We start from the raw sequence: 27,033 nt of genomic DNA, 5'->3' as shown, positions 1-27,033 counted from the left end.
ATCAGAATTTCAGAACACAAGGATTACATTCGTTTTCACCAATACAGCCATTCTGGTCTTGGAGACCATGCGTTGGATACCCGTCATAGAATACGGTGGAAGAAAGCCACGATAATACACCGTAGTAAATTCAAATACGAAAGGCTATTCATGGATTCAGCCTCAGCCCTAAGAAACAATCCAAACCTCAAGAAAGCATGAGACTGCTCCAAATTTGGGAAACCTACATCAGAAGGCCTTCAGTCCAATTGGCCAAGAATACCAACATTGCCTGCTAGGGGGCACCATCAGGACTTTTAGGAGAAAGAATAGCTTCCTGCATCGTTCCTCATTTACTGTGTGTTGTAATTACGTGCACGTGTCTTGTATTTAAGTTCCTGTGATAATGGCAACATGACGTTGCAGAAATATTGGAAGTGTATTAAAATTTATTTTAATGTATATGCTATTGTACGTTGTAATTTCCGTAAGCTATTTAGTAAGAATGTATAACCAACTTCTAAGTCTTTCCACGAGAATTCAGTATCTGTGCTGATATCCCATCAATTCCTACTACTGAATTCAAATTCAGTTTGTACAACAGCCTCAGTACCTCCTCCTCATATATTTGAGTGACTTCCACAAGTGTAGAGGGTAGTGTTGAACTAGTGTTCCATACACTAACTTGATAGTTTTTAACAAAATGATCATCATCATCAATTTCCTGATATGTACCCCTCAAGGGGTGTTGAGTTACTATGGCAGTGCTATATGATTGTTTAGATTATTATTAATCTCCTATCAACAATTTTTCTCCAAATCAATCTGTTACTTATGAGCATTCCAATATTGCCATAGCTAACATTTTGTGCTTCTAAGGCACTTCTGACCAAATCGATCCACCAAGATCTTGGTCTTCCTCTTGGAAAGTGAGTCTCTTTCCTGCCATCTTGGCATCAAACACCTGTTTTTGCTAACCTTCCTTCACCCTCATACCACCTAGATTAGTTCTGCTGACACATTCTTGAATGCTACTAATGTCAAGTCCCTTTATAATATCTTCATTTTTAATATGATTCTGCCATTGATGCAATTGGTTCACTCTGCTAATTTTTCTCAGAACTCTCATATCTGTGGTCTCTAGTCTTTGATCAAGTGCTTTATTTCTAACCCAATTCTCAGATCCATAATTTAAAACTGGTTTAACACTGTCTTGTATACTGCTAGTTTGGTGTTTTGGCTAATTTCTCTCTTATTGTATATAAATTTATTCAGCTGGCTACCCAAAATACTAGTTTTGCTTATTCTGTTCTCTATTTCTGGATTTAACCTGTTATCTTCACTAAAATCTGTGCCTATATAGGTGAAATATTTTACTTGTTCTATAGGATCTCCATTCATAATTCAACTGAAGTTTTCTATGCTCCTACATAGTTTTGGTCTTTTTATTGCTGATTTTCATGCTGAATTTGTTACATTTGTTATTCAATTCTTAAACTTGCACTAGATGTAGATTTAAGAATACAACATCATTTGCATGAAGCAAAGAGCTATATCAAATTCTAATATCAGGATTGATGCCACTTTCTTTCATAATGTGATCTGTATAGATGATGAATAAGAGTGGAAATAATCAATCCTTGTCTTACCCCTGATTTTACTTGAAACCACATTCCTGTATTTCCTTCATTTCTAACTGCTGACTGACAACTTAAATATAGACTATGTATTGCTCTATATAATATTCCACCATTTAATTGTAGTGTTTTGAAAAGTTTTTCTGAGGGCACTTTGTCATATGCCTTTTCCAGATCCAGATACTAAAGTATAGATCCTTGCATATTCCCACAATTTCTCAACTATTTGTCTTAAAGTGAAAATCTGATCTTGATAACCTCTATTTGGCCTGAATCCAGCTTGTTCTCCAAGTTTCTCTTCCACAGTCTTTCTCAACTTCTTTTCATGTATGCTTGCATAAATCTTACTTACTCGGAACAATTAGCAGAGAAATCCATCTGTAATTCTCATATTCAGTTTTATTCCCTTTGTATACATGGGTACTATTAGAGCTCTACTCCCATCTTTGAGAATTCGACCTTCTGTCCAGGCCCTCTGAATTATGCAATGTAGCCACTAAAACTTTTATACCTCTATACTTAAGCATTTCTGGTTGAATTTTTTCAACCAGAAATGCTTAAGTATAGAAAACTCCAGCTGCCTTTCCACATTTTAGTTTTTGACAGCTTTTTCTACCTCAAGTATTGATATGTACACCTCTTTGCATACCTCTTGACAATTTTCTTGTATGGGTTCTGTTACTGCTTTCGTTTAGCAGTCTTTTAAAGTAATTACTCAGGCTCTAGGTTATCCTTATCTTCAGTTTTCATGTTACTTTTATCATCTTTGATTCCTCTTACCATACTCTTTCCTACATTTCTAATCTTCTTCAATAGCCTCCAGAACATTTTGCCACCTTCCTGATATTTATTTTCTATATTCTTATTAAAGTCTTCCCATGACTTTTGTTTATCTACTTTTACACACAATTTTTCTTTGTATTCTTTCACGGCATCTGCTGACTTTTGGTATGCTTTTTTCTTTTCCAGGACTGATTCTTTATCTTCCTGTGTCCACCCATAGTGTTCTTATTTCTCTTCCTAGCAAACAACTTCACATACCTACCTAGCTGAATCAATCAGTGTGTTCTTCAGAGTTTGCCACTGAGACTCCCAGATTTGTTTCATTTTTTCTTCAATAATGTTTGTATAGTCAAGTCTACAATTTACTTGTAAAAGCTGCTCAGCTTTATTTCTTTTTAAAATTTTCTGATATACTTGTTACTGTGATATCCATTGCTATCCTACTTAGTACAAAGTAATAGTCACTTCCAATTTCGAATCCTCTGTACACTCTTGTATCCTGAATGAGCATGATGATATCGCTATCTACAATGACATAGTCAAATGAGGCTTTTCTTATTTCTCATGTCTTCTCTCCATGTGAACTTGTGCACATCTTGATGCTGAAACATGGAGTAAGTAATGACTAGTCCATGTCCTGAGCAGAAGTCCAGCAAATACTTACCATTATTATTAGCTTTATCCTTTTCTCCAAATTTAAATTTTCCCAAAATGTCCTTACATGACTGGTGGTATTCATTTCCTACTATGCTGTTCAGATCTCCAATAAGGACCACACTTTTTTCATTTTCTTTATGTCAGTCATTAGACAGCTGCCTATTCTAATGACTCAGAAAATTCCTCCAATTCTTGCTGAACCTTATGTGGCACCATAAGCATAAATAACTTTCATGGTCAATTTCCCTATTTTGAAGTTTTCCCAGGTTTACTCATGTTTGGTGTTGAATGCTATCGCTACTCCCTTTCCTTGATCATTATTGCCTGAAATAACATCCTATACTTATTTAATAAGAGCTCATCTGTTTTTATCTTCTTTGTCTCAGCAATGCCAATTACTTCCACAAGATACTTTCCAATTCTTCTGCAAGTTCGATTTCTTTTCCATTAATATTCCTTATATAGATGGTTCCTATCTTCAGTACTTCTGATATTGGATTTATTGTTCTTCTTCTAGATGCTGAGTTAGAGATTGTTTCAGTAGCTGACTTTTCGCTGTTCGCCCTGGTTCCCTGGCGAAAACAGTGTGGGACTTGTTTAACCAGGCGATGCTCCAGACAGCATGAAATCTTATCATGTTTTACCATCATATGCATTTGTGGTTTAAGCCATCAGTCCATCCTCGTTCGCTCAGTACCCAGTAGATATCTAATAACAGTACACACCAAGTGAAGGTGAGGATTGGACATTAGGTCAGAAGCACCAGTCGGTTTTCCACATCGCTGAAAGGTGATGTGGAGGTTTCCTCCCAGTTATTTGGCTTTGACCCTTAAGCAACTCTTTAGCAAAATGAGCACTAATAATCGATCTGTTCTGCATCTTCCACATGCATAATATCTGAAGTGATGAGAGTTATTCTTTCACATTCTTTTTTTTTTTTTACTTGCAACAGAGAGAAAGAATTCTTTTGAAGGTGGCTTTAGCTTGTAGAGCCCAGTTGCTTTTCATGGTGACACTCAGCTGTCCATACAACAGCTTTAACCCTTCTGGCCTGCACCTTATAACTTTCATGGTTGACCTCACCCTCATGCATATGATATTCCTTCCCCATCTTTTTTTTTTTTAAGAATCTCTTGCATAATAAGACGGCACAACCCTATTTATTTAGTTGAACTCTAATTACATTTAAAAAATGTTATTAGAGTTCAACAGCATTTAAATTTAAATATCATTCAAAAAATCCAATATTTTTAAATGATTCCCATGCAATTCCAAAACTTCACTTTACCTTTATTCACTGCCAAAGGATTATTTAGAATGTTAAGATAAAAAAAAACTAACTAGCAGAAGAGAAGTTATTATTGGTCTTCATAAAGTTTTGAGTAACTGCATCTGAGCTAGTGTACACAAATATGGTCACCAAGATTTCATGGGATGAAGATGTTGGAGCATATTCATGACCAAAATGAATGGTCTGTGGATTGCTCTCTATAAGGTTGAGCTGAAGGCTTGTGGTAAGTTGAGAGGCAAAAAGAGAGGATATGATAGAAACTGAAAGTCACTAAGAAAGTTGTTTACTGAATACTTCGTTTTTACATGGAGGAGAGCAGAATATGTTGAATGGGTTGTCTTATATCACAGTTACTGTAGGTCGCTTTCAATGATACCATAATAATCTAATACAGATAAATAAAATTCCTGCCTGCCTGACTAATGAATCTTCTCTTAAATCGACAGGTAGCAGATTTGAACAACCTGTGAGCATGGATGTTTGTGACTATCCTTAGGTCGTAGACGAATTTCAAACTAATGAGGGTAAATATCAGGAAATCGATAATGATGATGATATTATTTTTTTATTATTATTTAACTGAAAACTGTTAAGTGCATATAGAAATAATATTATTAAAGTACTCAGTACATTTTTTTGTATGCTTGTTTATAATATATGGAATTGAAAACATATGTTTCTGTGGCTTACCAGTTCTCTGCAAAAATTTTTCCGGTATTGAGACCATATTTTAAAGTAATTTACAAGTCTAATAAAAATAAGCAATTATAACCCTGCAAGTTTCGTAAGTTGTCAGACTTACATTGTCAGGGGTACTAGCAAAAAAGTTAGACATAACAAAAGACTTCTTCTTCAACCTTTTGGTTCTGTCCACTGCTGGATGAAGGTCTCCTCCATGATTTTCCAGATTATTCAGTTTTCTGCCTCTCCCATCCATCTCCCTCCTGCAATTTGTTCCAGTGCATCCCTCCACCTTCTTCTCGGTCTTCCTCTTTGTCTTGCTCCATTCCATTGGTCTCCACTCTGTTGTTTTTCTAGTCCATCTCCCATCACTGCATCTGGCAATATGGCCAGCCCATCTCCACTTAGCCTGTTCAATGTATTTTACAATATCCATGACACCTGTTTGAGATCTTATCCAAGTATTTGTCTTCCTATCTCTTAATGTTATTTTTAGCATACTTCTTTCAATGCGATGTTGTGTTGTTCTCAGCTTTTTGTTTAGGGCTTCTGTTAAAGTCCATGTTTCATGCAAATTTCAGATGATGCAGCATTTCTCCATTTATGTCCATTAATTACACATAACAGATGTTATCAGAACTTCATAATTGGTATATACAAATAACAGAATAAAAACATTAAATTCATTATTGAATGCATATTGGAACACAGCTAGTTGTTGCTTTCACGTTCCATGGCATCACACATGTTGTATCCTATCCGTGGCAGTGAGATTTCTAATGAAAGCAGACAATAATGTAAGATTAAGCCTTGATTTTTGTTGCATTGTGTGGGAATCCTTAGCCTTTGCAAAGCTTCTTTGAACTTTCTTATAAAACAATTCTAATCAATATATAGATTTTTGTTTGTTGCCAAATTACTTGATAGTCTGTGGTAGTTGTGTGGATTGCCAACTCTGATTTATGCTGTCTTCTCTTTTCAACATCCTTTACATGTTTAGAGATGCAGATCTCCCCTGACTTTCCTGTCTGGCCTACACAGCAAATGCAACAAGAGCAATGAATCCCATAAATGACCATTTTTTTTTTCATGGGATGATGTGAAGGTGTATGTAAGAATCTGGAGATTTTATGCAATGGCAAAAAAAAGCTTTCATGTTGTACTCATCGGGCAACGCAGCCACTTTGTCTGTAACATTAATTTTGTTGATCATCTTGGGTTCATAACCATTGAGTGCTAGGTTCTGTCTGAGGTAGAGTAGTTCTTCATTCCTTTTAACTGATGTGCTGGATTTATTGTATACTCTATCTTGTAATGTTTTAATCATGTCTATCTTTTGTAATGGATGATGGTGTGAAGCAGCATTTAAAAATCTTCCTGTTGTGTTAGGGTAATCTTTTTACTTTTGTTTATTTCAACAAGGATATCAAGGAACAGTAATTTTTTTGGAATCTTCCAGTTCAAGAGTGAATTTTATATTGGGATGCAAGCTGTTCACAGATAATCTTTGAAATTAATTAACTTATCCATTATTCCTAACCAAATAATGAAAATATTGTCAACATAATGTGAACAAGTCTGCATGGTTAGCCTAGTGGCTATGCGCTTCGCAACCATATGCATGGGGAGGGAGGGTCCTAGGTTCGATTCCCATCTGAGACATGAGGAGCTTAAGGATCTTCCTCAGCCATAGCAAAGTTAGCTGGTCTTGGGAGCGGCAGCAGGGTTTTTCCCCCCCAGTTTATCTGGGGATTTTCATCCCACAAGCAGGTAAACCGGCCCTGTGAATACTCACAGATATAGTCAGGAATATCACCCGTAGGGGATGCAGCAAAGTAGTGGCGAACCGGCTGCATTAATACGCCACGCCAGTAACCCCCCCCCCTCAGCATGGGACTACTGAAATTAGTGACTTGTATATCACTTCTAAAGCCGGTACAAGAACTAGAGGGAATCTGCAATTTTCGTATACCAATGCAAGAAGCATTCGAAATAAGAGAGAAGAATTTTTGGCATTAGTCAGTGCAATCTCACCAAAAGTTGTAGGCATTAGTGAAACTTGGCTGTCAGCAGAAGATGTGGTCACTGGAATTGAATGTGATGGGTTCAGTATTTTCAGGGAGGATAGAGAAGATAGAACAGGGGAGGAGTACTGTTGATGATAGCTGATGTGTTGTAGCCAAAGAAAGTAGTATATCAAGATGATAGACATGTGAATGAGAGTTCATTTGAGCCGGTCTGGTGTGAAATAGTGACCAATGCAACCAAATATACAGACGGATGCTGCTATAGGCCAGGGGGTACAGGGGGAGATATTGAATTCATGCATCAGCAAATTAGTGCAGGTTTAGTGATTATTATGGAGGATTTTAATTATGGTGATATAAATTGGAAGGAGGAAATATCTCGTAGCAAAAAGGAAATGGAGCATACATCTTCTATGAGATAATTACTTGAAACAGTACATAACTGAAGGGACATGTGGTGTGAGAGTGTTGGACCTGGTTATTGGTTCAGAGGATATATGCATAAGTAAGGTGTCCTCGTTACCTCCAATTGGTGAAAGCGATCATGTGGTATTGACTTGGGAGATTGCAAAATCTGTGGATTTTTCTGTTAAGAAGGGGTATATACAGAACTACAGGTTAGGCAATTATAACAAGCTTCGGAGTGAGCTTGCAGCTATCCCATGGCAGAACATATTGCAGGGGAAAGATGTTAGCAGTGCATGGGATACAGCAGGTATCTGAGGAAAGCAATATCAGATTGTGTCCCCATGGTCAGGAAGACAAACAAGGCAAGCATTAGATGGATGAGCAGTAGTATCAAGCTTGATCTGCAAAAAAAGAAAATGTTATGGAGAATGTACAAGGAGAAATGCGATCAGTACACCCATGAGCAGCACAAGGCTCAAGCTAGGAAGGTTACTAGCATAGTAAGAAAAGCTAAATCCGAGTATAAGAAGACCTTAGCCAATGAGATCAAGGGTAATCCCAAAGAGTTCTTCTGCTATGTGGCAAGTAAAAGGAAGAATGACTTTGGAAGGATAACTTTAGTGTGTGCAGATGGTATTGAGGTGACAAAATCAGATGTAATAGTCGAGTTACTGAGTGATCACTTATCAAAAGTCTATCACCCAAGTGAGGATATCTCTGTACCTGTAGCAACAGCTAATGTGAAAATTGAAGCTAAGAAATCAAAAGGTATTTAATATATTGCAAAATTTAAATGCAAACACTGATGTAGGTTTAGATGGAATATCAGCTCGGGTGTTGCGTGAATGTGCAAAAGAATTGTCAACCCCTCTTATTTGGATATTTAACTTAAGTTTGAAGTTAAATATGGGTGTACTGGTTCCACTTAGGCAAACCACTTTGCCTAAGTGGAAGTTAGGCAAAGTGGTTCCTTTGCATAAGGGTGGCTCTAAAACTGCAGTAGTTAATTACAGACCAATCACCATCTCAGGAGTAGTGGTAAAATTATAAAAAATAGCTTACATTTTATTGAAAGGGTAAAAGATATAAATATAGGGCCTTCAGACATCTTAGCAAGTTTGGATGTAGATGTAGTCAGTCTTTTCACCAATGCACCCAGGGATGACAAAGTGAATCAACTTGTAAACTTTTTTTTTACCCACTGGACACAGTAAGACTATTCACACAATGTATGGAAAATACTTTATTCATATTTCAGGACAAATATTGGGAACAAAAAGGATCTGTCATGGGTTCCCCACTTTCTCTAGCCTGTTCCATAAACCAACCTGTTTATGGAAAATTTTGAAACTATCAGAAGAAACCAAAAATTTGGTTACATTACAGTGATATTTTCATTATTTAATCAGGAACAATGGATGAGTTAATTAATTTCAAAGATTATCTGAACAGCTTGCATCCCAATATAAAATTCACTCTTGAACTGGGAGATCAAAAAAATTGCTGTTCCTTGATATCCTTGTCGAAATAAATGAAGAAAAAAAAGAGTATTTTTTTGGTTGCACATCAATTAAAAGGAATATCAGGAATATCAGGTGAATAAAAGGAATATCAGGTGGATGTAAGAATCTGAAGATTCTTACATCCACCCAAACCTCAACATCCTTCCATGAAAAAACCAAACATTTATGAGATTCAATGCCTGCTCTTGTGGAATTTGATATGTATGCCAGACATTAAGGTCAGGATTAATCTGCATCTCTGAACATTTAAAAGACACTGAAAAAAAGAAGACAGCATAAATCAAGTTTGGCATCCCACACAGTTACCATAGGCCATCAAGTTGTTTGACAACAAACAAAAATGATCATAAGTATTTTACAAGAAAGTTCAAGGAAACCTCATAAATGCTAAGGATCCCCACACAATTAACAAAAATCAAGGTTTAATCTTACACCAAGTTACAACTGTTTTCATTAAAAGTCTAACTGCCACGGACCCAGGATATGGCATGCACAATGCCATAGAACATGACAGCAATAACTAGCAGTGTTCTAACATGCATACAATCATGAATTTAACATTTTTATACTGGTTACTTATTTGTATATACCAACTGTGAAGTTCTGATAACATCGATTTTGTGTAACTGTTTCTAGTCTTTTGTTATGTATAACTTTTTTGCTAGTACCCCTGTTGATGTAAGTCTCATGACTTACTTGTAGGGTTATAATTGCTTATATTTTTTTAATGCATTATTTACCTTAAAATGTTGTCTCAATACTGGAAGCTTCCCACATATATGGAGTTTTTCAAGAAGCAAGATTTAGAGTTCTCGAGAGCCGAGAAACTTCAGGGTTGTGCAAGGTAGTAAGTGACCCACTTCTCCTATCTTCTCTGAATGTACGAAAAGGGGAAGGATGAACAAGAAGCCATTCCTGAAAAGTGTAAAAAATGTGTGAGCTAGGAAATTTTTTTTTTGCATGAGAAATGTGGAATGCACTCCTGAAAATGTAAAATTTTTTAAGATTGTGAATGAGTTTATGGAACACTATACATGTGACTTACGGAGATCTGATGGTATTAATCAACTAGATTGCATAAGGATTTTTATGACTGCCATGGCTTATCGTAATAAATATCACAAACATGATACTTCATCAGCTCATAAAAAAAGATTTCTACAAAGACAACTAGTAATGTGTATTAGAAATATCAAGATATATAGCAAGTTACTTGCTTAAAAAAATAAATTAATTAAAATAAAATCATTAAATGGAAAATCTAATGTTTTCCTACCTGTGATTATACCGTTTCAGCTTTTGCAGACCATACTTGACATCTGCACCACCCTTTGCAACTGGAAGGCTTTCTAAGTTTACCATTAACTGACTGATGGAAGATCGCTGTTCTTCCATATACAAGCTTTCCATTTCTTTGAGCACAAATTTTGGCATCAATTTGCGATTCTATAAAGTTGGACATAAAATGGACATCTTAATTGTAAATCATATATGTATTTCTTAGAAATATCTAAGAATACCTTAAAGGAAACCATATGAAATTACAGAAATAGACAAGCTTGTTCTGCTTGAATCAGATAGTTAAAATTCTTCCACTTCATTTCATATAATTAAATTTAAGCCTACAATTTACTTAATAGATTTAGCTAAAAAAAAAAAAAATCTGAAATCACTTAACTATATTCTAACAGCTTCGTTCCTAGTCAATTCAAGGTGATTAGAAGAGTGAATAATTTCTGAAATATATTTTTCACATTGGAGCTGTTTATTAATGATGTTCCCAACATAGTCTTAAACATAACAGGCAAAATTCTGAAATCGACTTAAGCAAAACTTGACATTATTTATAATTAACACTGAGAACTCAATATCATTCAATGCTGCCAACAGGATAATTAATTTTAGAACTATACATTCAATGTATATTTAATTAAATATAGAAAATATCTCTCAGCAAAACAGCTTATTAACTCAGTGCTCTATTTGTCATCTGTCATCAACTACTGCTGATGTAATAAACATTAAAAACATAGGACCTGCAACCAAATGAAAATATTTGAAAATAAATTCCATCCTTCCTTTTTTTAATTCTTTAAAACAGAATGATTATTAACAAATTACCATGACCTCTCTGGCAATAATGCAATGAGTGAGAATAATAAGTGAAAATAAACTTTTATGAATGTACTGATTGCAAAGAAAAGTAACACTACCTAAACTCTGTGTGTGTGTGTGTGCGTGCGTGCGTGTGTGTGTTTTATACCCTACATCAGTATTTATGTTAGATTACAAGGACTGGAAGTTGATCTTATTGGCAAATTTAATTAATTCTATGTAATACTTTTCGATAACTCTCTGTTTTGACACTGGCCACTTGTCTCCGGAAGTGATGATGCGTTGTATTAGGAGCATCCAGATGGAGTCCAATAGCTGACAGTCGTAAAGTATCTGGTCAACAGTCTGTTGAAGGTGTGGACTGCAAATACATGATGGTGATTCAAGGATATGAAATCTGTGTAAGTAGTGTCTTAGTTTTTCATGTCCCATTTAGTAGTGTGGTTAAACCTGGAGAAATGGTGTTTTTTCAGCTGCAGTCTGCTTCTGATGCTTGGCAAGAATTTGTTTGTTGTTGATCTGTTTTTTCATGTTTTCCATTCTTCTTTCCACATGTCTAGGCTTTTCTCTTCTGCAAGTGTTTTTATAGCAGATTTCAAGTACTTTTGGTAATTTGTTTCTAGCTGCTTCTTTAGCCAACTGATCCACTCTCTCGTTTCCTGTTACTTCGTCAGATGTTTCTTTTCCTGGTTTTATTTTGGGTATAATTTTTGAGTGTTTCCATATTGAAGGAAATCATCCTCTTTTTAGGCATTCGTTGTAAACTGTTGTCATGAATTCAAGGAATTAGAAAAACACTGCTAGGAGTATATCGCTGCTTATTCCGTCTTCTCCAGGAGTTTTTCTTGGATTCATTGATCTTAATACTGACTCGATTTCATTAGTTGCAAATGAGTCATCATCAGGAAAGTTTATATCTGTTTCCATTCTTTGTCTGTAAGTTTTGTGGATTTCTTCATCTGTTGATTCATCGTCATCGGGAAAAATATCTTAATAGCTGCAGTTTCTGCTAAGTTTTTAGTGTAGGTGCCATCTAGTTTCTTGATAGTTGATAGTATAGGTGTTCAAAAGAAAGATTCCAATATTGAGACTACATGTTTATTAAGATAAATAAAAATAAACAAATCCGACAATTTTCGTATGTTGTTTGACTTACATCTTCAGGGGTTAAAGGCAACTAAAAGTTTAACAACAAGAAATGATAAATTACTCAAAATAGTCCATTCTATGATGTTGATGTTATGGCCGTCTAACTGTTCATTAAATTCAATTTAATGAACAGTTAACTAGAGGATGCTACCGGACGACGACGTTGTGATTTTGGCAGTTTATGCAGTTCATCTCTGACTTATTTCGTGGGCACTCACTGAACTTATGTTCTTTAGAGCAGAATGGACAGGTGGTTCCCCCCCCCACACACACACACCACCACCACCACCACCACCTACAGTCTCGTGTGAGATGGTGGAATTTATTGCAGTTAAAGTACCTCAGAACGCATACGCATTCTGCACAATGGCAAATTCTCCACAACATTTTGACACCAGTATTTAGCAATTTAGTTGTCACCGTTGAATCGACTTCAATAATTAAGTTTCTCTTGTTCATTTTTGGATTTTGTTTTGGATTTTGATTCTGTTGTCAAAGAAATAGACAACAGAATCAGCAAAGCTGGTATGGTGGGAAGTCAATTGAATAAATTCATATGGAATAAGAGAGAAATTAGTCGGAACACTAAATTAGCTGTATACAAGACAGTGTTCAAACCAGTTTTAACTTATGGATCTGAGAGCTGGGTCAGAAGTAAAACACTTGACCAAAGACTAGAGACTGCAGATATGAGAGTCCTGAGAAAGATTAGAGGCATGAACAGATGGCATCAATGGCAATATCATATTAAAAATGAGGATATTAGGAAAGAACTTGACATTGTCAGCATCCAGGAATGCGTTAGCAGAGCTAATCTCAGGTGGTATGGTCACTTAAATAGAATGGGAGAGGAAAGATTAGCAAAGCAAGTGTTCTCTGCCAGGTTGGCAGGAAAACGACCCAGAGGAAGACCAAGATATAGGTGGATTGATACGGTACAAAGTGCCTTAGACGATAGAAATATAAGATCTGTTAATGTTGGAGTCTTGACAAGTAACAGACTGATTTGGAGGAAAATTGTAGATAGGAAGTTAGTAATGATGTAATTTTTTCACGTAGTACTGTCATATCCTGTACACCCCTTGAGGGTACATGGCAGGAATTTGATGATGATGATTGTTCATTTTTTTTTTTGTCATGATGAATTTTTGTGTCAGCTTTGTATCGATACTGAAGAGTTCTTCATTCTGCATCCGGATCGAGTCAATTGTATTGTACATATCAATTTCACTGGGAATGTCATATATAATTAGTCTTGGAAGATATTTCCTACTGGGATTTTCTACTAACGTGTCTTTGCATTCCTTCGTGATTTCGTTATGTAGCAAATCTATGTCGGTCTTTTCTTTGGATTCAATTAAGACTCCTCTATATAATACTTTTCATTTTTGTGATTCTGATTTTGATTTTCCTTGGGTCGATTTTTTCTTTGATGATATTTTTAATTTCCTTGCTGTTTAATTGAGCTATTGGTTTCACTATTAGTTTATAGCGCGAGTTGTTTTCAGATTTGTTGTTGTTTTTAGCAGTGTTTTTAATGACATGCAAGTACAGCTGAGTAGGCTGTGTGTATGTGTGTGTGTGTGTGTGTGTGTGTGTGTGTGTGTGTGTGTTAATGTACAAAAATTATTGTATAAAGAGCTTTGAATAAATACATATTTCAAAATAATGCCAAAAAAAAAAAAAAATGCTGATAATCCTGTTAATCAACATATACACATTTAAAAAATATCTCAAAAGGTCTTACACATATATACAATATGTACAAATGCTAGTGGATGTGTACATATGTGAAAAATATAACAAAAAATGAGCCCAATAAATCAGATTTCCATGGAGTCAAGAGACTGATCATGGGAATTACAGTCATACACAAAACTCATCAAACTTTGCTTTAAACTCATTCAACATATCTGCATCAACCACAATCTGAGAGAATGCATTCCACTCACCAATTAAACTTATCCTCATTCAAATGCTCAAAACTTCCTTATATTTTATAGGGATGGCCTCTTCGTTCGCATCTCCCACTATATGAAATTTTTTTTCACATTAACCTGATAACAACCATTTACAACTCGTGTCTCAATTATGTCCCTTCTCCACCTCCTCTTCTTTATCCGCTGCTATTGAATGAACTTTAGAAAATGATACTTGGAAACTGATTAAAGATATAATCTACTTAATATCATTGTTAACAAATACAGTTACAACCTTTTTAATGTTGAAAAGAATATTCATAATAAAGGCTTTAATTTTTTTATGTCCCCAAAATCTATTGCAAAGGAGCTGTTACTTACAAAAATTGAAAAGGGTACCTCTTTTCTTCATATTGAAGAAGCTAATTTACTTCGTATGGAACCATTATTATAATTAATGATGCAAAACTGCCTACAGACAATCTCTCTCTCTCCAGCAGAACATCAAAGCAGTAAAAAAAAAAAAAAAAAAGCGATAATATTCTACCTGAAGATAAAGGTAACTTGATTGTCATTCTGGATACTGAGAAAGATAACAAAATGTTATAATTATTACAAAGAGATACTTACTCTATTCTTGACAGAGATTCAACTTGTGAGCTCCATAACCATACTAACAACCTTCTGAGAATTACTACAGAGTTTTCTAGAAATATACAATTGTCTATTCGTTCACTTAATACTTTGATTACCCGATTATATGGATTAGAAATTCATAAGGAAAATACTCCACTTAGATCCATAGAAGGCATCGATTCTCCTACATATAAGCTTTCAAAGTATTTGACCAAAACTCTAAAATGTTTATTCTGCTTGAGCTCCTTTTTCCTCAAGAATTTTGTAGATTTTGTTTCAAGTGTTAAAGACTTACACATTCAAAAAAAAAAAGAGAAAATTACGGGCTAGTTTTTGGAGATATCGCCTCTGGCTCCCACTGATGAGACCTCAATAAAGGTTGAAACCGGTCTGGGTGGTGACCCTTCCCATAATGCACAGCATTATACATGTCGGTAAGGATATGTGCTTTGCGTTATGGGATACTAAGGCAAGTGATGTGAAGTATTAGCTTCTTTATATGAGTTGCCCAGTCCTGAAAACAGGTGCAAACTTTGTTTGCATACACTTAGATAAAGGATTAAACCAAGTATATAATTTCTTAGTATATCTTTAATGGCTAGTTTCACTTTTTACAAATGAGCTTACAGAAGTTCTAAAAGATAAATTATCTTTAAAAAGAAAATTTATCTTTTAAAAGATAAATTATCGAAAAAAAGTGATGTCTTTATTAACCCATAGCATTGATTCTGGTTATTTCCAGTTTAAAGACATTATTTACAAACAGAACTTTGGTAGTCATGGGCAATCCTTTATCTCCCATACTGGCAAATTTATATTTAGAATCTTTTGAGGAAAAAGCTCTCTTCATTCCCATTGAAACCTAGGTCGCAGAAGAGATACATAGATGACATTTTCTCAATCTGGAGTCATGTACCTGATTTCTTACAGAATTTCTTAGACTATCTCAACAGTCAATACCCAAAAATTAAATTCACTTCAGAATTAAAAGATTGATGGTTCTCTCCTGTTCCTGAATGTCAAACTCACTCGTGCATTTGAAAAATTGAAAATCTCCATTTATAGAAAACCCACTCACACCAAAAAATATCTCCATGCATAGTTCCATCACTATCTGCCTCAAAAATTTGGCATTATCTGTATGTTAGGCAAATGTGCTCACTCCCTCCTCTGTGAAGAAGAGGATATCAACAAAGAACTTCAGTATCTTCATACAACCTTTTAGAAAAATGGTTATTCAAAACAAAAAGAAAGCTACTATTTAATCCATCTCCTTGCCATATTGAAGATAGGAATAATAAAAAAGGCTATGTATCTCTACCATATATCAGTAGCAAATTTGCCTAAGTTAGCTAAAGTTCTCAAAATATTTAACATTTGGGCTTCTTTTACTCCTCTACCCAACCTCTGTTCCTTACTCAGTACTCCTACACAAAAACATAACTTAAAATATTCCAGCGATTACTGTGTTTGGTGCAACTGCAACATGCCTTATTTTGACTAGATTGAAAAAATCCATCAAGTTACTTGTAGAAGAACATAGGAGACATCACATATGGCAGAACTAAAGCCACCAGCACTCTGTCTAATTACGTCCTCAATTGTGCTGACACAATGAAAACTATCACTCACCCAGTCATATGGAACAAACTGGAAAACATCTTTCGATGCTATATGATGAATGGGATAGAAAAATTGTGGAATGAAGAAATCATCCTCAATCTCAACACTAACCTCAGTTATCTCTTATATTGTCACTGTACTGCTATCCAACTTTGGCATTCACGAGATCATGAATGCATGCATGTGCCGAACAATGAAGTGATACACAGATTGCCTTCAACTGACATTTTAATGTTTAGATATCCACTCGCAATGTTTGTTTTTCTCTCATGTAATGCACCCATTGAAGTCTTCTGAAAAAATGCAATTTGCAGAAATTGGTGGATAGACAGGAGGAGGAGAGGGGAATATGATTGAGACATATAAGTTGCTAAGAGGTTATTACCAGATTAATGTCGGGGAAGTTTTGCATAGAATGGGTGAAGTTAGGAAGAGAACAAGAAGTCATTCTTGGAAGCTGTATAAGAAGGGTGTGAGCAAGTGGGTGATTGGAATGAACTGCCCAAGAGTGTGGTGAGCACAGACAGTGAATATGTTTAAGGTGCAATATGATAAACTGTGTGAATAACAATGGACCTCACATGATGAGACTCCATGGAGTTTTTTTTTATGATAATAATAATAAGTAATACTACTTATTTAAGGTCATATATTTCAGCCTGAATATTATAGGCTACCATCACTAACAACAGTAGTTAATTATAAGGTAAACAGGAACAGTGGATTAATTTGAAAAAGTAAGAACTGAATGGTTATACATAAAACAACACATTAATTAGAAGAAACACACGTATAAACCACAGTGAAAATTATTTAATTGTAAATATTTCATCCTAAGTATCTTAGGACATCATCAGTACAGTATTTAAACAAAAATTAGGAATAACATACAGTTAGGGCGCATGATTACAATAGAATCTCATGAAAACATGCATAACGTGCTAAAGTAGTACCAAAAAAAAAAAAACGTTAATTATTTAACACAGTTTTGTATGATAATTTCCCATACTTTAGGAATAGTAAGAATGTCATTGCGGTTTAGGTTTGGTCTGTGTAGTAGGGCTTCATAACTTTCTTTGTATAAACGTTCATGTTTAAATAAAGATCTATGTAAAAGTTTAGCCTTTTCCCAATGGATCCTATGGTAAAGGCATAGATCTTTTACATAGATCTTTATTTAAACATGAACGTTTATACAAAGAAAGTTCTGAAGCCCTACTACACAGACCAAACCTAAACCGCAACGACATTCTTACTATTCCTAAAGTATGGGAAATTATCATACAAAACTGTGTTAAATAATTAATGTTTTTTTTTTTTTTTTGGTACTACTTTAGCACGTTATGCACGTTTTCATGAGATTCTATTGTAATCATGCGCCCTAACTGTATGTTATTCCTAATTTTTGTTTAAATACTGTACTGATGATGTCCTAAGATACTTAGGATGAAATATTTACAATTAAATAATTTTCACTGTGGTTTATACGTGTGTTTCTTCTAATTATGAACGCACCACAGGTTTCGTTATTTAAAAAAAAAAAAAACACATTGGTATACCTGAGGGAATATTGAAATATTAATTATTCATTAGCTATTAAAAACAAATTTTGTGACCACATGTTTATTAAAGAAAACTGTTTTTAAAACTAAACAAGTACTAAAAAACAACACCCAACAAGTTTCGTTAGTTGTCAGACTGACATCTTCAGGGGTAAAAAGAACTAAAAGTTTAATCACAAACTACTAGAAATTACGAAAATTAGTTCATTTGTTGGTATTGTGAACATCAAAACAGTTCATTAAAAAACTAAATAACTGATCTATACAACCGTTAATGCGTTTTAGCTGGAGATACTATTTGTTGTAGAGTTCTGTGGTTCACGCTCACTCTGTATGAGGTTTAAAATTGGTAAATTTTTAATAAACGATGAGCAAACTTGAAATAAAATCAAATGTTGGTTTTTTTGCATTGCGTAGGAATTTTAATCATATTTGCTGCCTCTTTGAATTTTCTTGCGAAAGAGTTCTTATCTATATAGGACATGTTTTTTCTATCCCAGAGTACATCATGACTGGTAGAGGTTGTGTGAAATGCCAATCCCGATTTTGATTTTACCAAATATAGGAAAAACACAATCGTTCATTAAGAACAGCACATACTTCATAGAAAAAGTAAAAGATATAAAAGACATAGATCCTTCTGACATATTAGCGAGTTTAGATGTAGTCAGCCTTTTTGCAAAGATTCCAAGAAATTAAACAGTAAACATTCTGGAGAATCTATTGCCACCGGACATTGTACAGCTCTACAAACATTGCATGAAAACACGTTCTTCCTTTACCAAGACAAACTCTGGGAACAAAAAGGACCAGCAATGGGTTCACCCCTCTCACCAGCTCTAGCAAACCTCTACGTGGAAAATTTTGAAAATAAGGCTTTACAAAATTGGCACAAAAAAACAAAAATATGGCTCCGCTATGTGGAATGATATCTTCATCATTTGGCCAGGAACAACACTAGAACTGACTACATTTCGAGACTATGTTAACATTCTAACACAAAATTCGCTCTGGAACTAGAAGAAAATAAAAAACTTCCTTTACTAGACATCCTTATAGAAATAAACGAAAGAAAAAACAGATTATCGTTCTCCATCTATAGAAAACCAACAAGCACAGGAAGATTTCTGCACGCTACTTCACATCACCACCCCAAATAAAAAATAGGCCTAATAAAAACCTTAAAGCATACAACATCCCCAGTACAGAAAAAAAAAATGAAAGAAAAAATACAATACTTAACTCAGATCCTACAGCTGAATGGTTTCAATATGAAGTTAATTAAGAAAATTCTCAATACAGCACCTACAAGAAACTTAAATAAACAAGATTTCAAAAACGCCGTCACCCTTCCTTATATCAAGAATGTGACAGATAAATTAGCCAAACTTCTCTACAAATACAACATAACAGTGACTTTCCTGCCACTTGAAAAAATATCAAGATCTCTCTTCATCCTCCAAAACTTCCACATCACCCAATTAAAAAAACCATGGATTTATAGTATTCACTGTTCCTGTGGCATTTGCTATGTGGGCCAGACGGGGAGATCAGGAGAAATCAGGAAGAGCAAACATCAAAAGGACATACAAAATAAGAGAGAAAATAAATTGGGATTGCATTTCACACAACCTCTACCGGTCATGATGTACTCTGGAATAGAACAAACATGTCCTATATAGATAACAATTGTTTCACAAGAAAATTCAAAGAGGCAGCAAATATGATTAAAATTCCTACACAATGCAACAAAAACCAAGGTTTGATTTTAAATCAAGTTTGGTCATCGTTTATTAAAAATTTACCAAATTTAACCTCAGACAGAGTGAGCATAAACCACAGAACATGACAACAAATAGTCGTCTCCAGCTAACACACATTAACGGTTGTATAGATCTGTTATTCGGTTTTTTAACGAACTCTTTTGATGTTCACAATACCAACAAATGAACTAATTTTCGTAATTTTTAGTAGTTTGTGCTTTAAACTTTTAGTTCTGAAGATGTTAGTCTGACGACTAATAAAACTTGTCGGGTGTTGTTTTTTAGTACTTGTTTAGTTTTAAAAACAGTTTTCTTTAATAAACATGTGGTCACAAAACCGGAATAATTATATTGAAGATTAAAGATGTTAGCAAAGCTGCAAAGTTTGTAAAAGAGTTGATTGTTTACCCAATGATTTTAAAAGGGAGAAATATGCAACCAGAGAGGATATGAAAGAGCTGTTGAAAGAATTAAAAATGAAGATTAAAGAAGTAAATATTGTGTCTACTGCCTTGGTATGATAGGACAGAGATGAGAAAAAAAAGACCATGATTGTTAATGAATCATTGAGAAGATGGTGCAGGAGGTGTGCATTAATGGATGAAAGGACCTATATATGACTGACAGACTACACTTATATGGTTTTGGTGTTTGATGTTTGGAAAAAGTGTTGTTTAGTGAGAGAAGTGCAAAACCAGGGAAACTAGAGATAGTAGGAATAATACAGTCAAGCAAGGGATGATACTATCAAGTTTCTGGCCATCCCTGGGATAAATGATATAGGCCAAAATGATTATGCAATGCTGTATGCAATTTCACAGGTTTCAGAATCAAATGGATTGGTAAAGATATTATACAAAAGTACATCTGAGTCAAAGAGGATGTTGAAATGCATACACACGAATGCCAGAAGTATCAGAAATAAGGAAAAGGAATTTTGGGCACTGGTCAGCTCAAATTGAACAAAAATTATAGCCATCAGTGACACTTGGTTGACAGAAGATAATATAACTTCATGGACAGAATGCAAAGGGTATTGTACTTTCAGGGATTTTAGGTCTGGGAATGATGGATCATTTAAGGCTGTCTGGTATGACACAGAAGCCAACAGGACAAAATATATTGTTGGTCACTACCACAGACCAAGGGATCCATAAGAAGATGCTATGCATTGACAGATTAGAACAATGAGTGCAGGCCGAGCAATTATTATGGTGCACTTTAACTATGGGGACATAGATAGGGTGGAGGAAAAGGGACTTGACAAGATGGAAGTGAAATTTATACATTAACGAACAAATAATTATCTGAAACATGTTACAAAGAGGACCGGGGGTTTGAGTATGCTGGATCTGGCAACAGCATCAGAGGATATATCCCTAATCAAGGTAGACACTCAGGCTCCAATTGTGAAGAGTGACCATACAGTTTTGTTCTGGGACATCACTAAGCATATGGAATTCTCTGTCAAGAAAAGGTTTATGTTAACTGTAAAGATAATAATTATAACAGACTGAAGAGGCATCTTGAAGCAGTGCCACTGCATAAGAAGCTACAAAGAAAGAATGTCGGTAGTGCATGGGAAGTGGTCAGGCATTGTTTGAGAGAAGCATTATTAAACTGCATACCTAAGGTCGGAAGGATAAACAACATAGGAATTAAGTGGATGAGTAGAGATACAAAAAAGAAAAAGGAAATATAAAGGAAAAAAAGTGATCAGCATACTCATGAGCAGTACAAAGTGGATGCAAGAAGGGTGACTAGTATGGTAAGAAAGGCCAAATCAGATTGAGAGAAAATTGGCTAAGCAAGTCAAAGTAAATCCAAAGGAATTTTCTCATTATGTAGCAAGTAAGAGGAAAAAGGACTAAGGTAGAATGACTAATCAGTGCTGATGGTAGGAAAGTGACAGAGGCAAAAGAAATAGTTGAGTTGCTGATGTGACAGAGATTCATGTCAAAATTCAGGTAGATGAACAAGAAATGTTCAGCATACTGAAAAGTATTAATGTGAATACAGCAATGGCAGTGGATGGCATGGCAGTCCATGTGCTATTTGAATGCGCAAGAGAACTGGTATTGTTCTCATGAAATTGTTCATAAGTCTCAGCTATGGCAAGGTTCAAAGGGAGTGAAAAGAGGGTAAGAGAGTTGCATTAGATAAAGGTGACCCCAAGAAAGAAGGAACAAATTACAAACCAATTAATCTACCAGGAGTGGTTGTTAAAGTATTGGAAAAGTCACTGAAAGGTAAAATCAAACAATGGGTGAATAGGCATATGATACTCTATAGAGGGCAACACGGCTTTGTAAAGAGCAGGTCCTGTCTTAGTAATTTATTCACATTTTATAATAAAGTGACAACAGAATTGGATAATGGAAATTGCTACACCATGATACTGCTGGACTTTGAAAAAGCATCTGACAGAATACCACATGAAAACTATTACAAAATTTAGAAAGTACGGGAATGGGTACTCAGGATTCTTTACTAGGGACACTACTCTTTAATTTGTATATCAGGGATATAGGGAAAGATTTAAGTGGAGTGGGGGATATTCAGTTGTTTGCTGATAATGCAAAACTGAGGAGGATAATTTATCAATAGCTGATAAAGGTGATGTATATATCCTGCAGGATGATTTAAATAAATTGCCATTGTGGTCAAAGGATATGATTGTCAATTTAATGTTGCAAAATATAAAGTTATGCTTTGAGTTGAAAAGGTCACATCTTGTTAATCACATGGACAGTATGGGATTGCAAGAAAGTGAAGCGGCCAGGAATTTGGGGATAATGGTGGACAGAAAATTGAAGTTTAGACAGCATACTGCTAAAGTTGATAAAATAGCTCAAAGCATTTACATGCTAACAAGTGAACAAAGGGAAGTTATTATCCCTCTTTATAAGGTTATGATTTGGTTGTATCTTGACCACTATGCACAGATTTGGTCACCTGGGTTTCCTAGGGATCAGAAGATAGTAGAGGGGATTCGGAGACGAGCTGCCAAGCTGGTGACAGCTCAGTGGAATGCTCCTTAAGAGGCTAGGTTGAAGATATGGGTTACAAAGTTTAGTTGATACGCAGAAAACAGGAGACATGATAGAAACTTGTACGATATAGAAGGAGTTTTATAAAACTGACACAAAGGAAATTTTTAATATTATTATTATTACATGACACCTCCAGGAAGTCCAAGGGACTCATCAAGGAGGTCACCTACTCTACAATTCTCCATCTCCACCACTCAGTCCACCAACTACAACAAACCTTGCAAATACCATCATCATCTACACCAATGCCATCTACTGCCCAATACCACCACTGGTATTTTCATAGACAATCACAAACACCCATTCCCACAGCAAGATTCAAACCCGCAGCCTTTTGGCTGGAGAGCAGATATGCTAACCACTTGGCCAACGAGGCTGGCAATAATATTATTATTAATAATAATAATAATAACCAAGGCCCACAAAAAACAAAGACAGGCTGCCACCAATCATTGCTCATTTTACCAGCAGGTCTGAGATAATGCATTCTTGCAGCAAGCAAGAAAACAAGGCCGACAACATAGATCCTAACTGACAAGAAACTCCCAACACCAATCTATATATCTGAACACTGGACTCAATACTTTAAAAATCTTTTATACCAGGCAAGAAAAAGAAAAACAGAGAAAATCTACAAGTTCCTGTGGACTAAGGATTCACAGATATGTTTCGTTCTGTCTCATAAATATGAGACAGAACGAAAACACTCGAGTTTATATACTTGCATGAGAATCTGACCTACACAGTCTACTAATATAATACATTAACTCTCCACATCCCTAAAAACAAGATTTAAAATTACTTTTAAAACCATATCATGGAGATCTCAAATCTAGGAGAACATTTCAGTCAAAAAATATAAAGTTAAAAGTTCTTTGACTCTTTGAAGAAACGGACAGACAAGATTTCCACCAATACTGACTTCACTATTATACACACAAACATAAGAATAAAGAAACACAGGCTTACACTGATAACACTGCTCAACTACACCTTGACAAACACAGATGTACTAATACTGACCAAATTTGCCATAAACGACACAGAAACTTATGCATACAAAATTAATAATTTCCAGACCTACAACTTACGTAGACCAAACAAAAGAGGAGATGGCATCATGGAATTTATCAAAGAAAAATACAGGGTGACTGAAAAATAAACTCGTTGTGAATATGCGGAAACACTGATTTTGGAAATCACAAATAGCGACAAACATATAATCAAATACACAATAAACATAATATACAGACCCCCAGATAAAAACCCACTCAGCTTTCTGCATGAATTAGAATTATGGCTAAGTGGCATTGAATGACATAAAACACATATGCTCATCCTAACAGAAGACATTAACATAATTACTCTTGACCATGCTTCATCAACCACTAACACATACCTTGATATACTAAGTCAGTACAACATAAACTCCCCAGCAAGAGAAGAAATATTTAACAATTCATTAACACAATCATGCATTCACATTTTGGACATATGAGCTCCCATGCATACATTAGCCTGGCTGGCTGAGTGGTTAACATATCCACTCTCCAGCCAAAAGGCTGCGGGTTCGAATCCTGCTGTGGACATGGATGTTTGCGATTGTCTGTGGAATTATCAGTAGTAGTGGTCGACAGTAGATGGCGTTGGTGTAGTTGCAGTGCAGTAAATGAAATCACAGTTACTTCTACCAAAACTTAATTATAATGAATAACATCAAAACACAGATGTTAATTATACATAATCCAAGATTCATGTGCCTTGTACCACTATCGCTACACTGTCACACATGTCACTGCATTAACAACAAAAATAGCTGCCAATGTCCTGAAATCACCCCCATAACACATGCAAAATACCTTGGCCTTCACATAGATTGCCACTACAAATTGACAAAACATATAGACTACCTACACACTAAACTCCGCATCATTGTAGCAAAACTTTTCTGAGTAAAAGACATGATTCCATGTAACATAAAAAAAAACTATATCATGGTATCTGCAAATCACTCCTCAGGTACAGCATAACAATCTATGCTAACACATCATACAGCCATCTAGTGAAAATAGAACATTACATCAGAAAATTATTTCAACAGTGATTTGGAGGCCTGACATATAACAGCCAATAACCGAGCCCTATAAGGCGATGCAAAAAATCCTAAGCATAAAAAATCTGAAACACTACTTAATGTTACTAAGTAATTACTTCAACAACACCTATCGTAACAACAGAGACATGTTTCATAACATGACCCACCACAACTCTTTACACCCCAAGATCCTGCAACAACACATACGGTTCTGCAGTGAGATCACATCTCATACCCAAGTTACTCAACAACCAACCACAAAATTTAAAACACAGACAATTACAGAATGTTAAAACACGAAATGTGGAAGATAAACCAACACAATTAATACAGCACTCACACATTTTTCACTTCACAAACCACCACAATCCAATACAATGCCTGCTTTCCACCAATAAAAAATACCAAACATAAATGTGTATGCTAATCCTACTCTCTTCATAAAAGCTAACCCTAGCTTCGAAGCAGGTGGGATTAGCACAGCTTAATCAAATAATCCTCATTTGCCAATCACTACAATTAACTTCAAAGTCACAATACCTTAAATAATAATAATAAGGATGATAATAATAATTATTACTGTATTATATAACATTCTGTACAAACCGAAAATTTAACATGTGAATAGTCTAAATATAAATAGCTATAGGATAAAAATAACACTTTGTCAAATAAAAAAAAGGGATATATATAAATGATAGTACAACAGGACAGAATTTCATACCGGCTGGGGTGTCGCCCAGTTAAACAAGGCATTTTGTTTTTGCCAGGGAACCAGGGCAAACAGTGAAAAGTCAGCTACTGGAACAAATCTGAAAACATACCCGAACTCAACATCCAAAGATAAGATCGGTACTATCAACATAAGAAGCCTGAATGGCAAAGAAATGGAGCTAGCTGAAGAATTAGATAAGTAGACTGACATAATAGGGATGACAGAAATAAAAAAGACAAAAACTTGTGAGATCTTTCTGGCCAATATATACAAAATGTTATATTTAGAAAATGACAATCAAGGAAAAGAAGGAGTAGCAATAGTATTCAACACTAAATGAACACATTATTGGAGTATTTCATCCTAGAGGAGTCAGTTTTAATGCTAGAGGGATAGGGCAGGTTTGAGGTTTAGAGGTACAGGAGAAGAGTGCGTTTCAGATACTGAGTATTCTGGATGTCAGTAAAGCTTTGGGACTGAATGTTAATTCACCATGAGTTTGAGAGAATGTGCTAGGGAACTGACAGTGCCTTTAACCTGGCTTTTCAATGTAAGCCTGGCTGCGGGAAAGGTGCCCAGTTAAGATAATGCCATTGCATAAGGGTGCTAACAGACTGGAAGTGTCTAATTATACGTCAGTTTGTGTGTCATCTGTAGTTGTTAAGATCTTGGAGAAAGTACTGAGGTACCGTATAGAGCATTGGGCAGATGAGAGTAATGTTATCTGTGAGAGTCATCATGGATTTGTGAAGGGGCGCTGTTGTTTTAGCAATATGCTAGCCTTTTATAATAACGTTACAAGAACATTAGATGAGGGAAAGGCATATACTGCAATTTTCTTAGACTTAACGAAGGCATTTGACAAGGTGCCACATGATAAGCTGATATTTAAGTTGCAGCACATGGGTCTGGATGTCAGATTGGTCAACTGGATTCAGGATTGGCTGTCTGATAGGTATCAGAGAGTTGTGTATGGTGGAGCAGTTTCAAAGATGCAGAGGGTTACAAGTGGGGTCCCACAGGGCTCAGTACTAGGACCTATATTGTTTAACCTTTATATCAATGACATTGCCAGTGGATTGCAAGGGGATATTCAGTTGTTTGCGGATGATGCGAAGCTGAGAAGGATTATTAGTGATAGTGCAGATGTGGTAGCCCTGCAAGAGGTTTTGAATAAGCTAGATGGATGGGCAAATGAATGGGGGTGTCAGTTTAATGCAGCAAAATGTAAGGTCTTGAGGTTTGGAAAACATCGATGGAATGCTGCATACCCTATGGGAGGAGTTATATTGGAGGAAGTTGGGGAGACAAGAGATCTGGGGTTGATGATTGATAGAAACCTGAAATTTAGGGGACATATTGCAAAGGTGATGAAGGTAACAAAAAGGATTGCTGCAATTATGAGAAGGACACTGAC

General features: G+C 35.5%; 1 protein-coding gene across 3 annotated transcripts in view; it reads right to left on the bottom strand.

Annotated features, from left to right (window-relative positions):
* The window catches only part of Cadps (calcium-dependent secretion activator 1), a 1,213,340-nt gene that overhangs the window by 1,135,888 nt on the left and 50,419 nt on the right, over window positions 1-27,033 (bottom strand). For all 3 annotated transcript variants that reach the window (XM_090396519.1, XM_090396528.1, XM_090396537.1), the window contains exon 3: window positions 10,263-10,432. In XM_090396519.1, the coding sequence (XP_090252645.1) occupies window positions 10,263-10,432 (170 nt within the window). The remainder of the gene's footprint in view (window positions 1-10,262; window positions 10,433-27,033) is intronic.

This window comes from Typopeltis vanoorti, chromosome 1 (genome assembly GCF_054136105.1).
Source record: "Typopeltis vanoorti isolate ZY-2024b chromosome 1, IOZ_Tvanoo_1.0, whole genome shotgun sequence".
NCBI classification, from domain to species: Eukaryota; Metazoa; Arthropoda; class Arachnida; order Uropygi; family Thelyphonidae; genus Typopeltis; species Typopeltis vanoorti.
The sequence above is the reverse complement of the archived record's forward strand: the minus strand, read 5'-3'. Positions and strand labels throughout refer to the sequence as shown.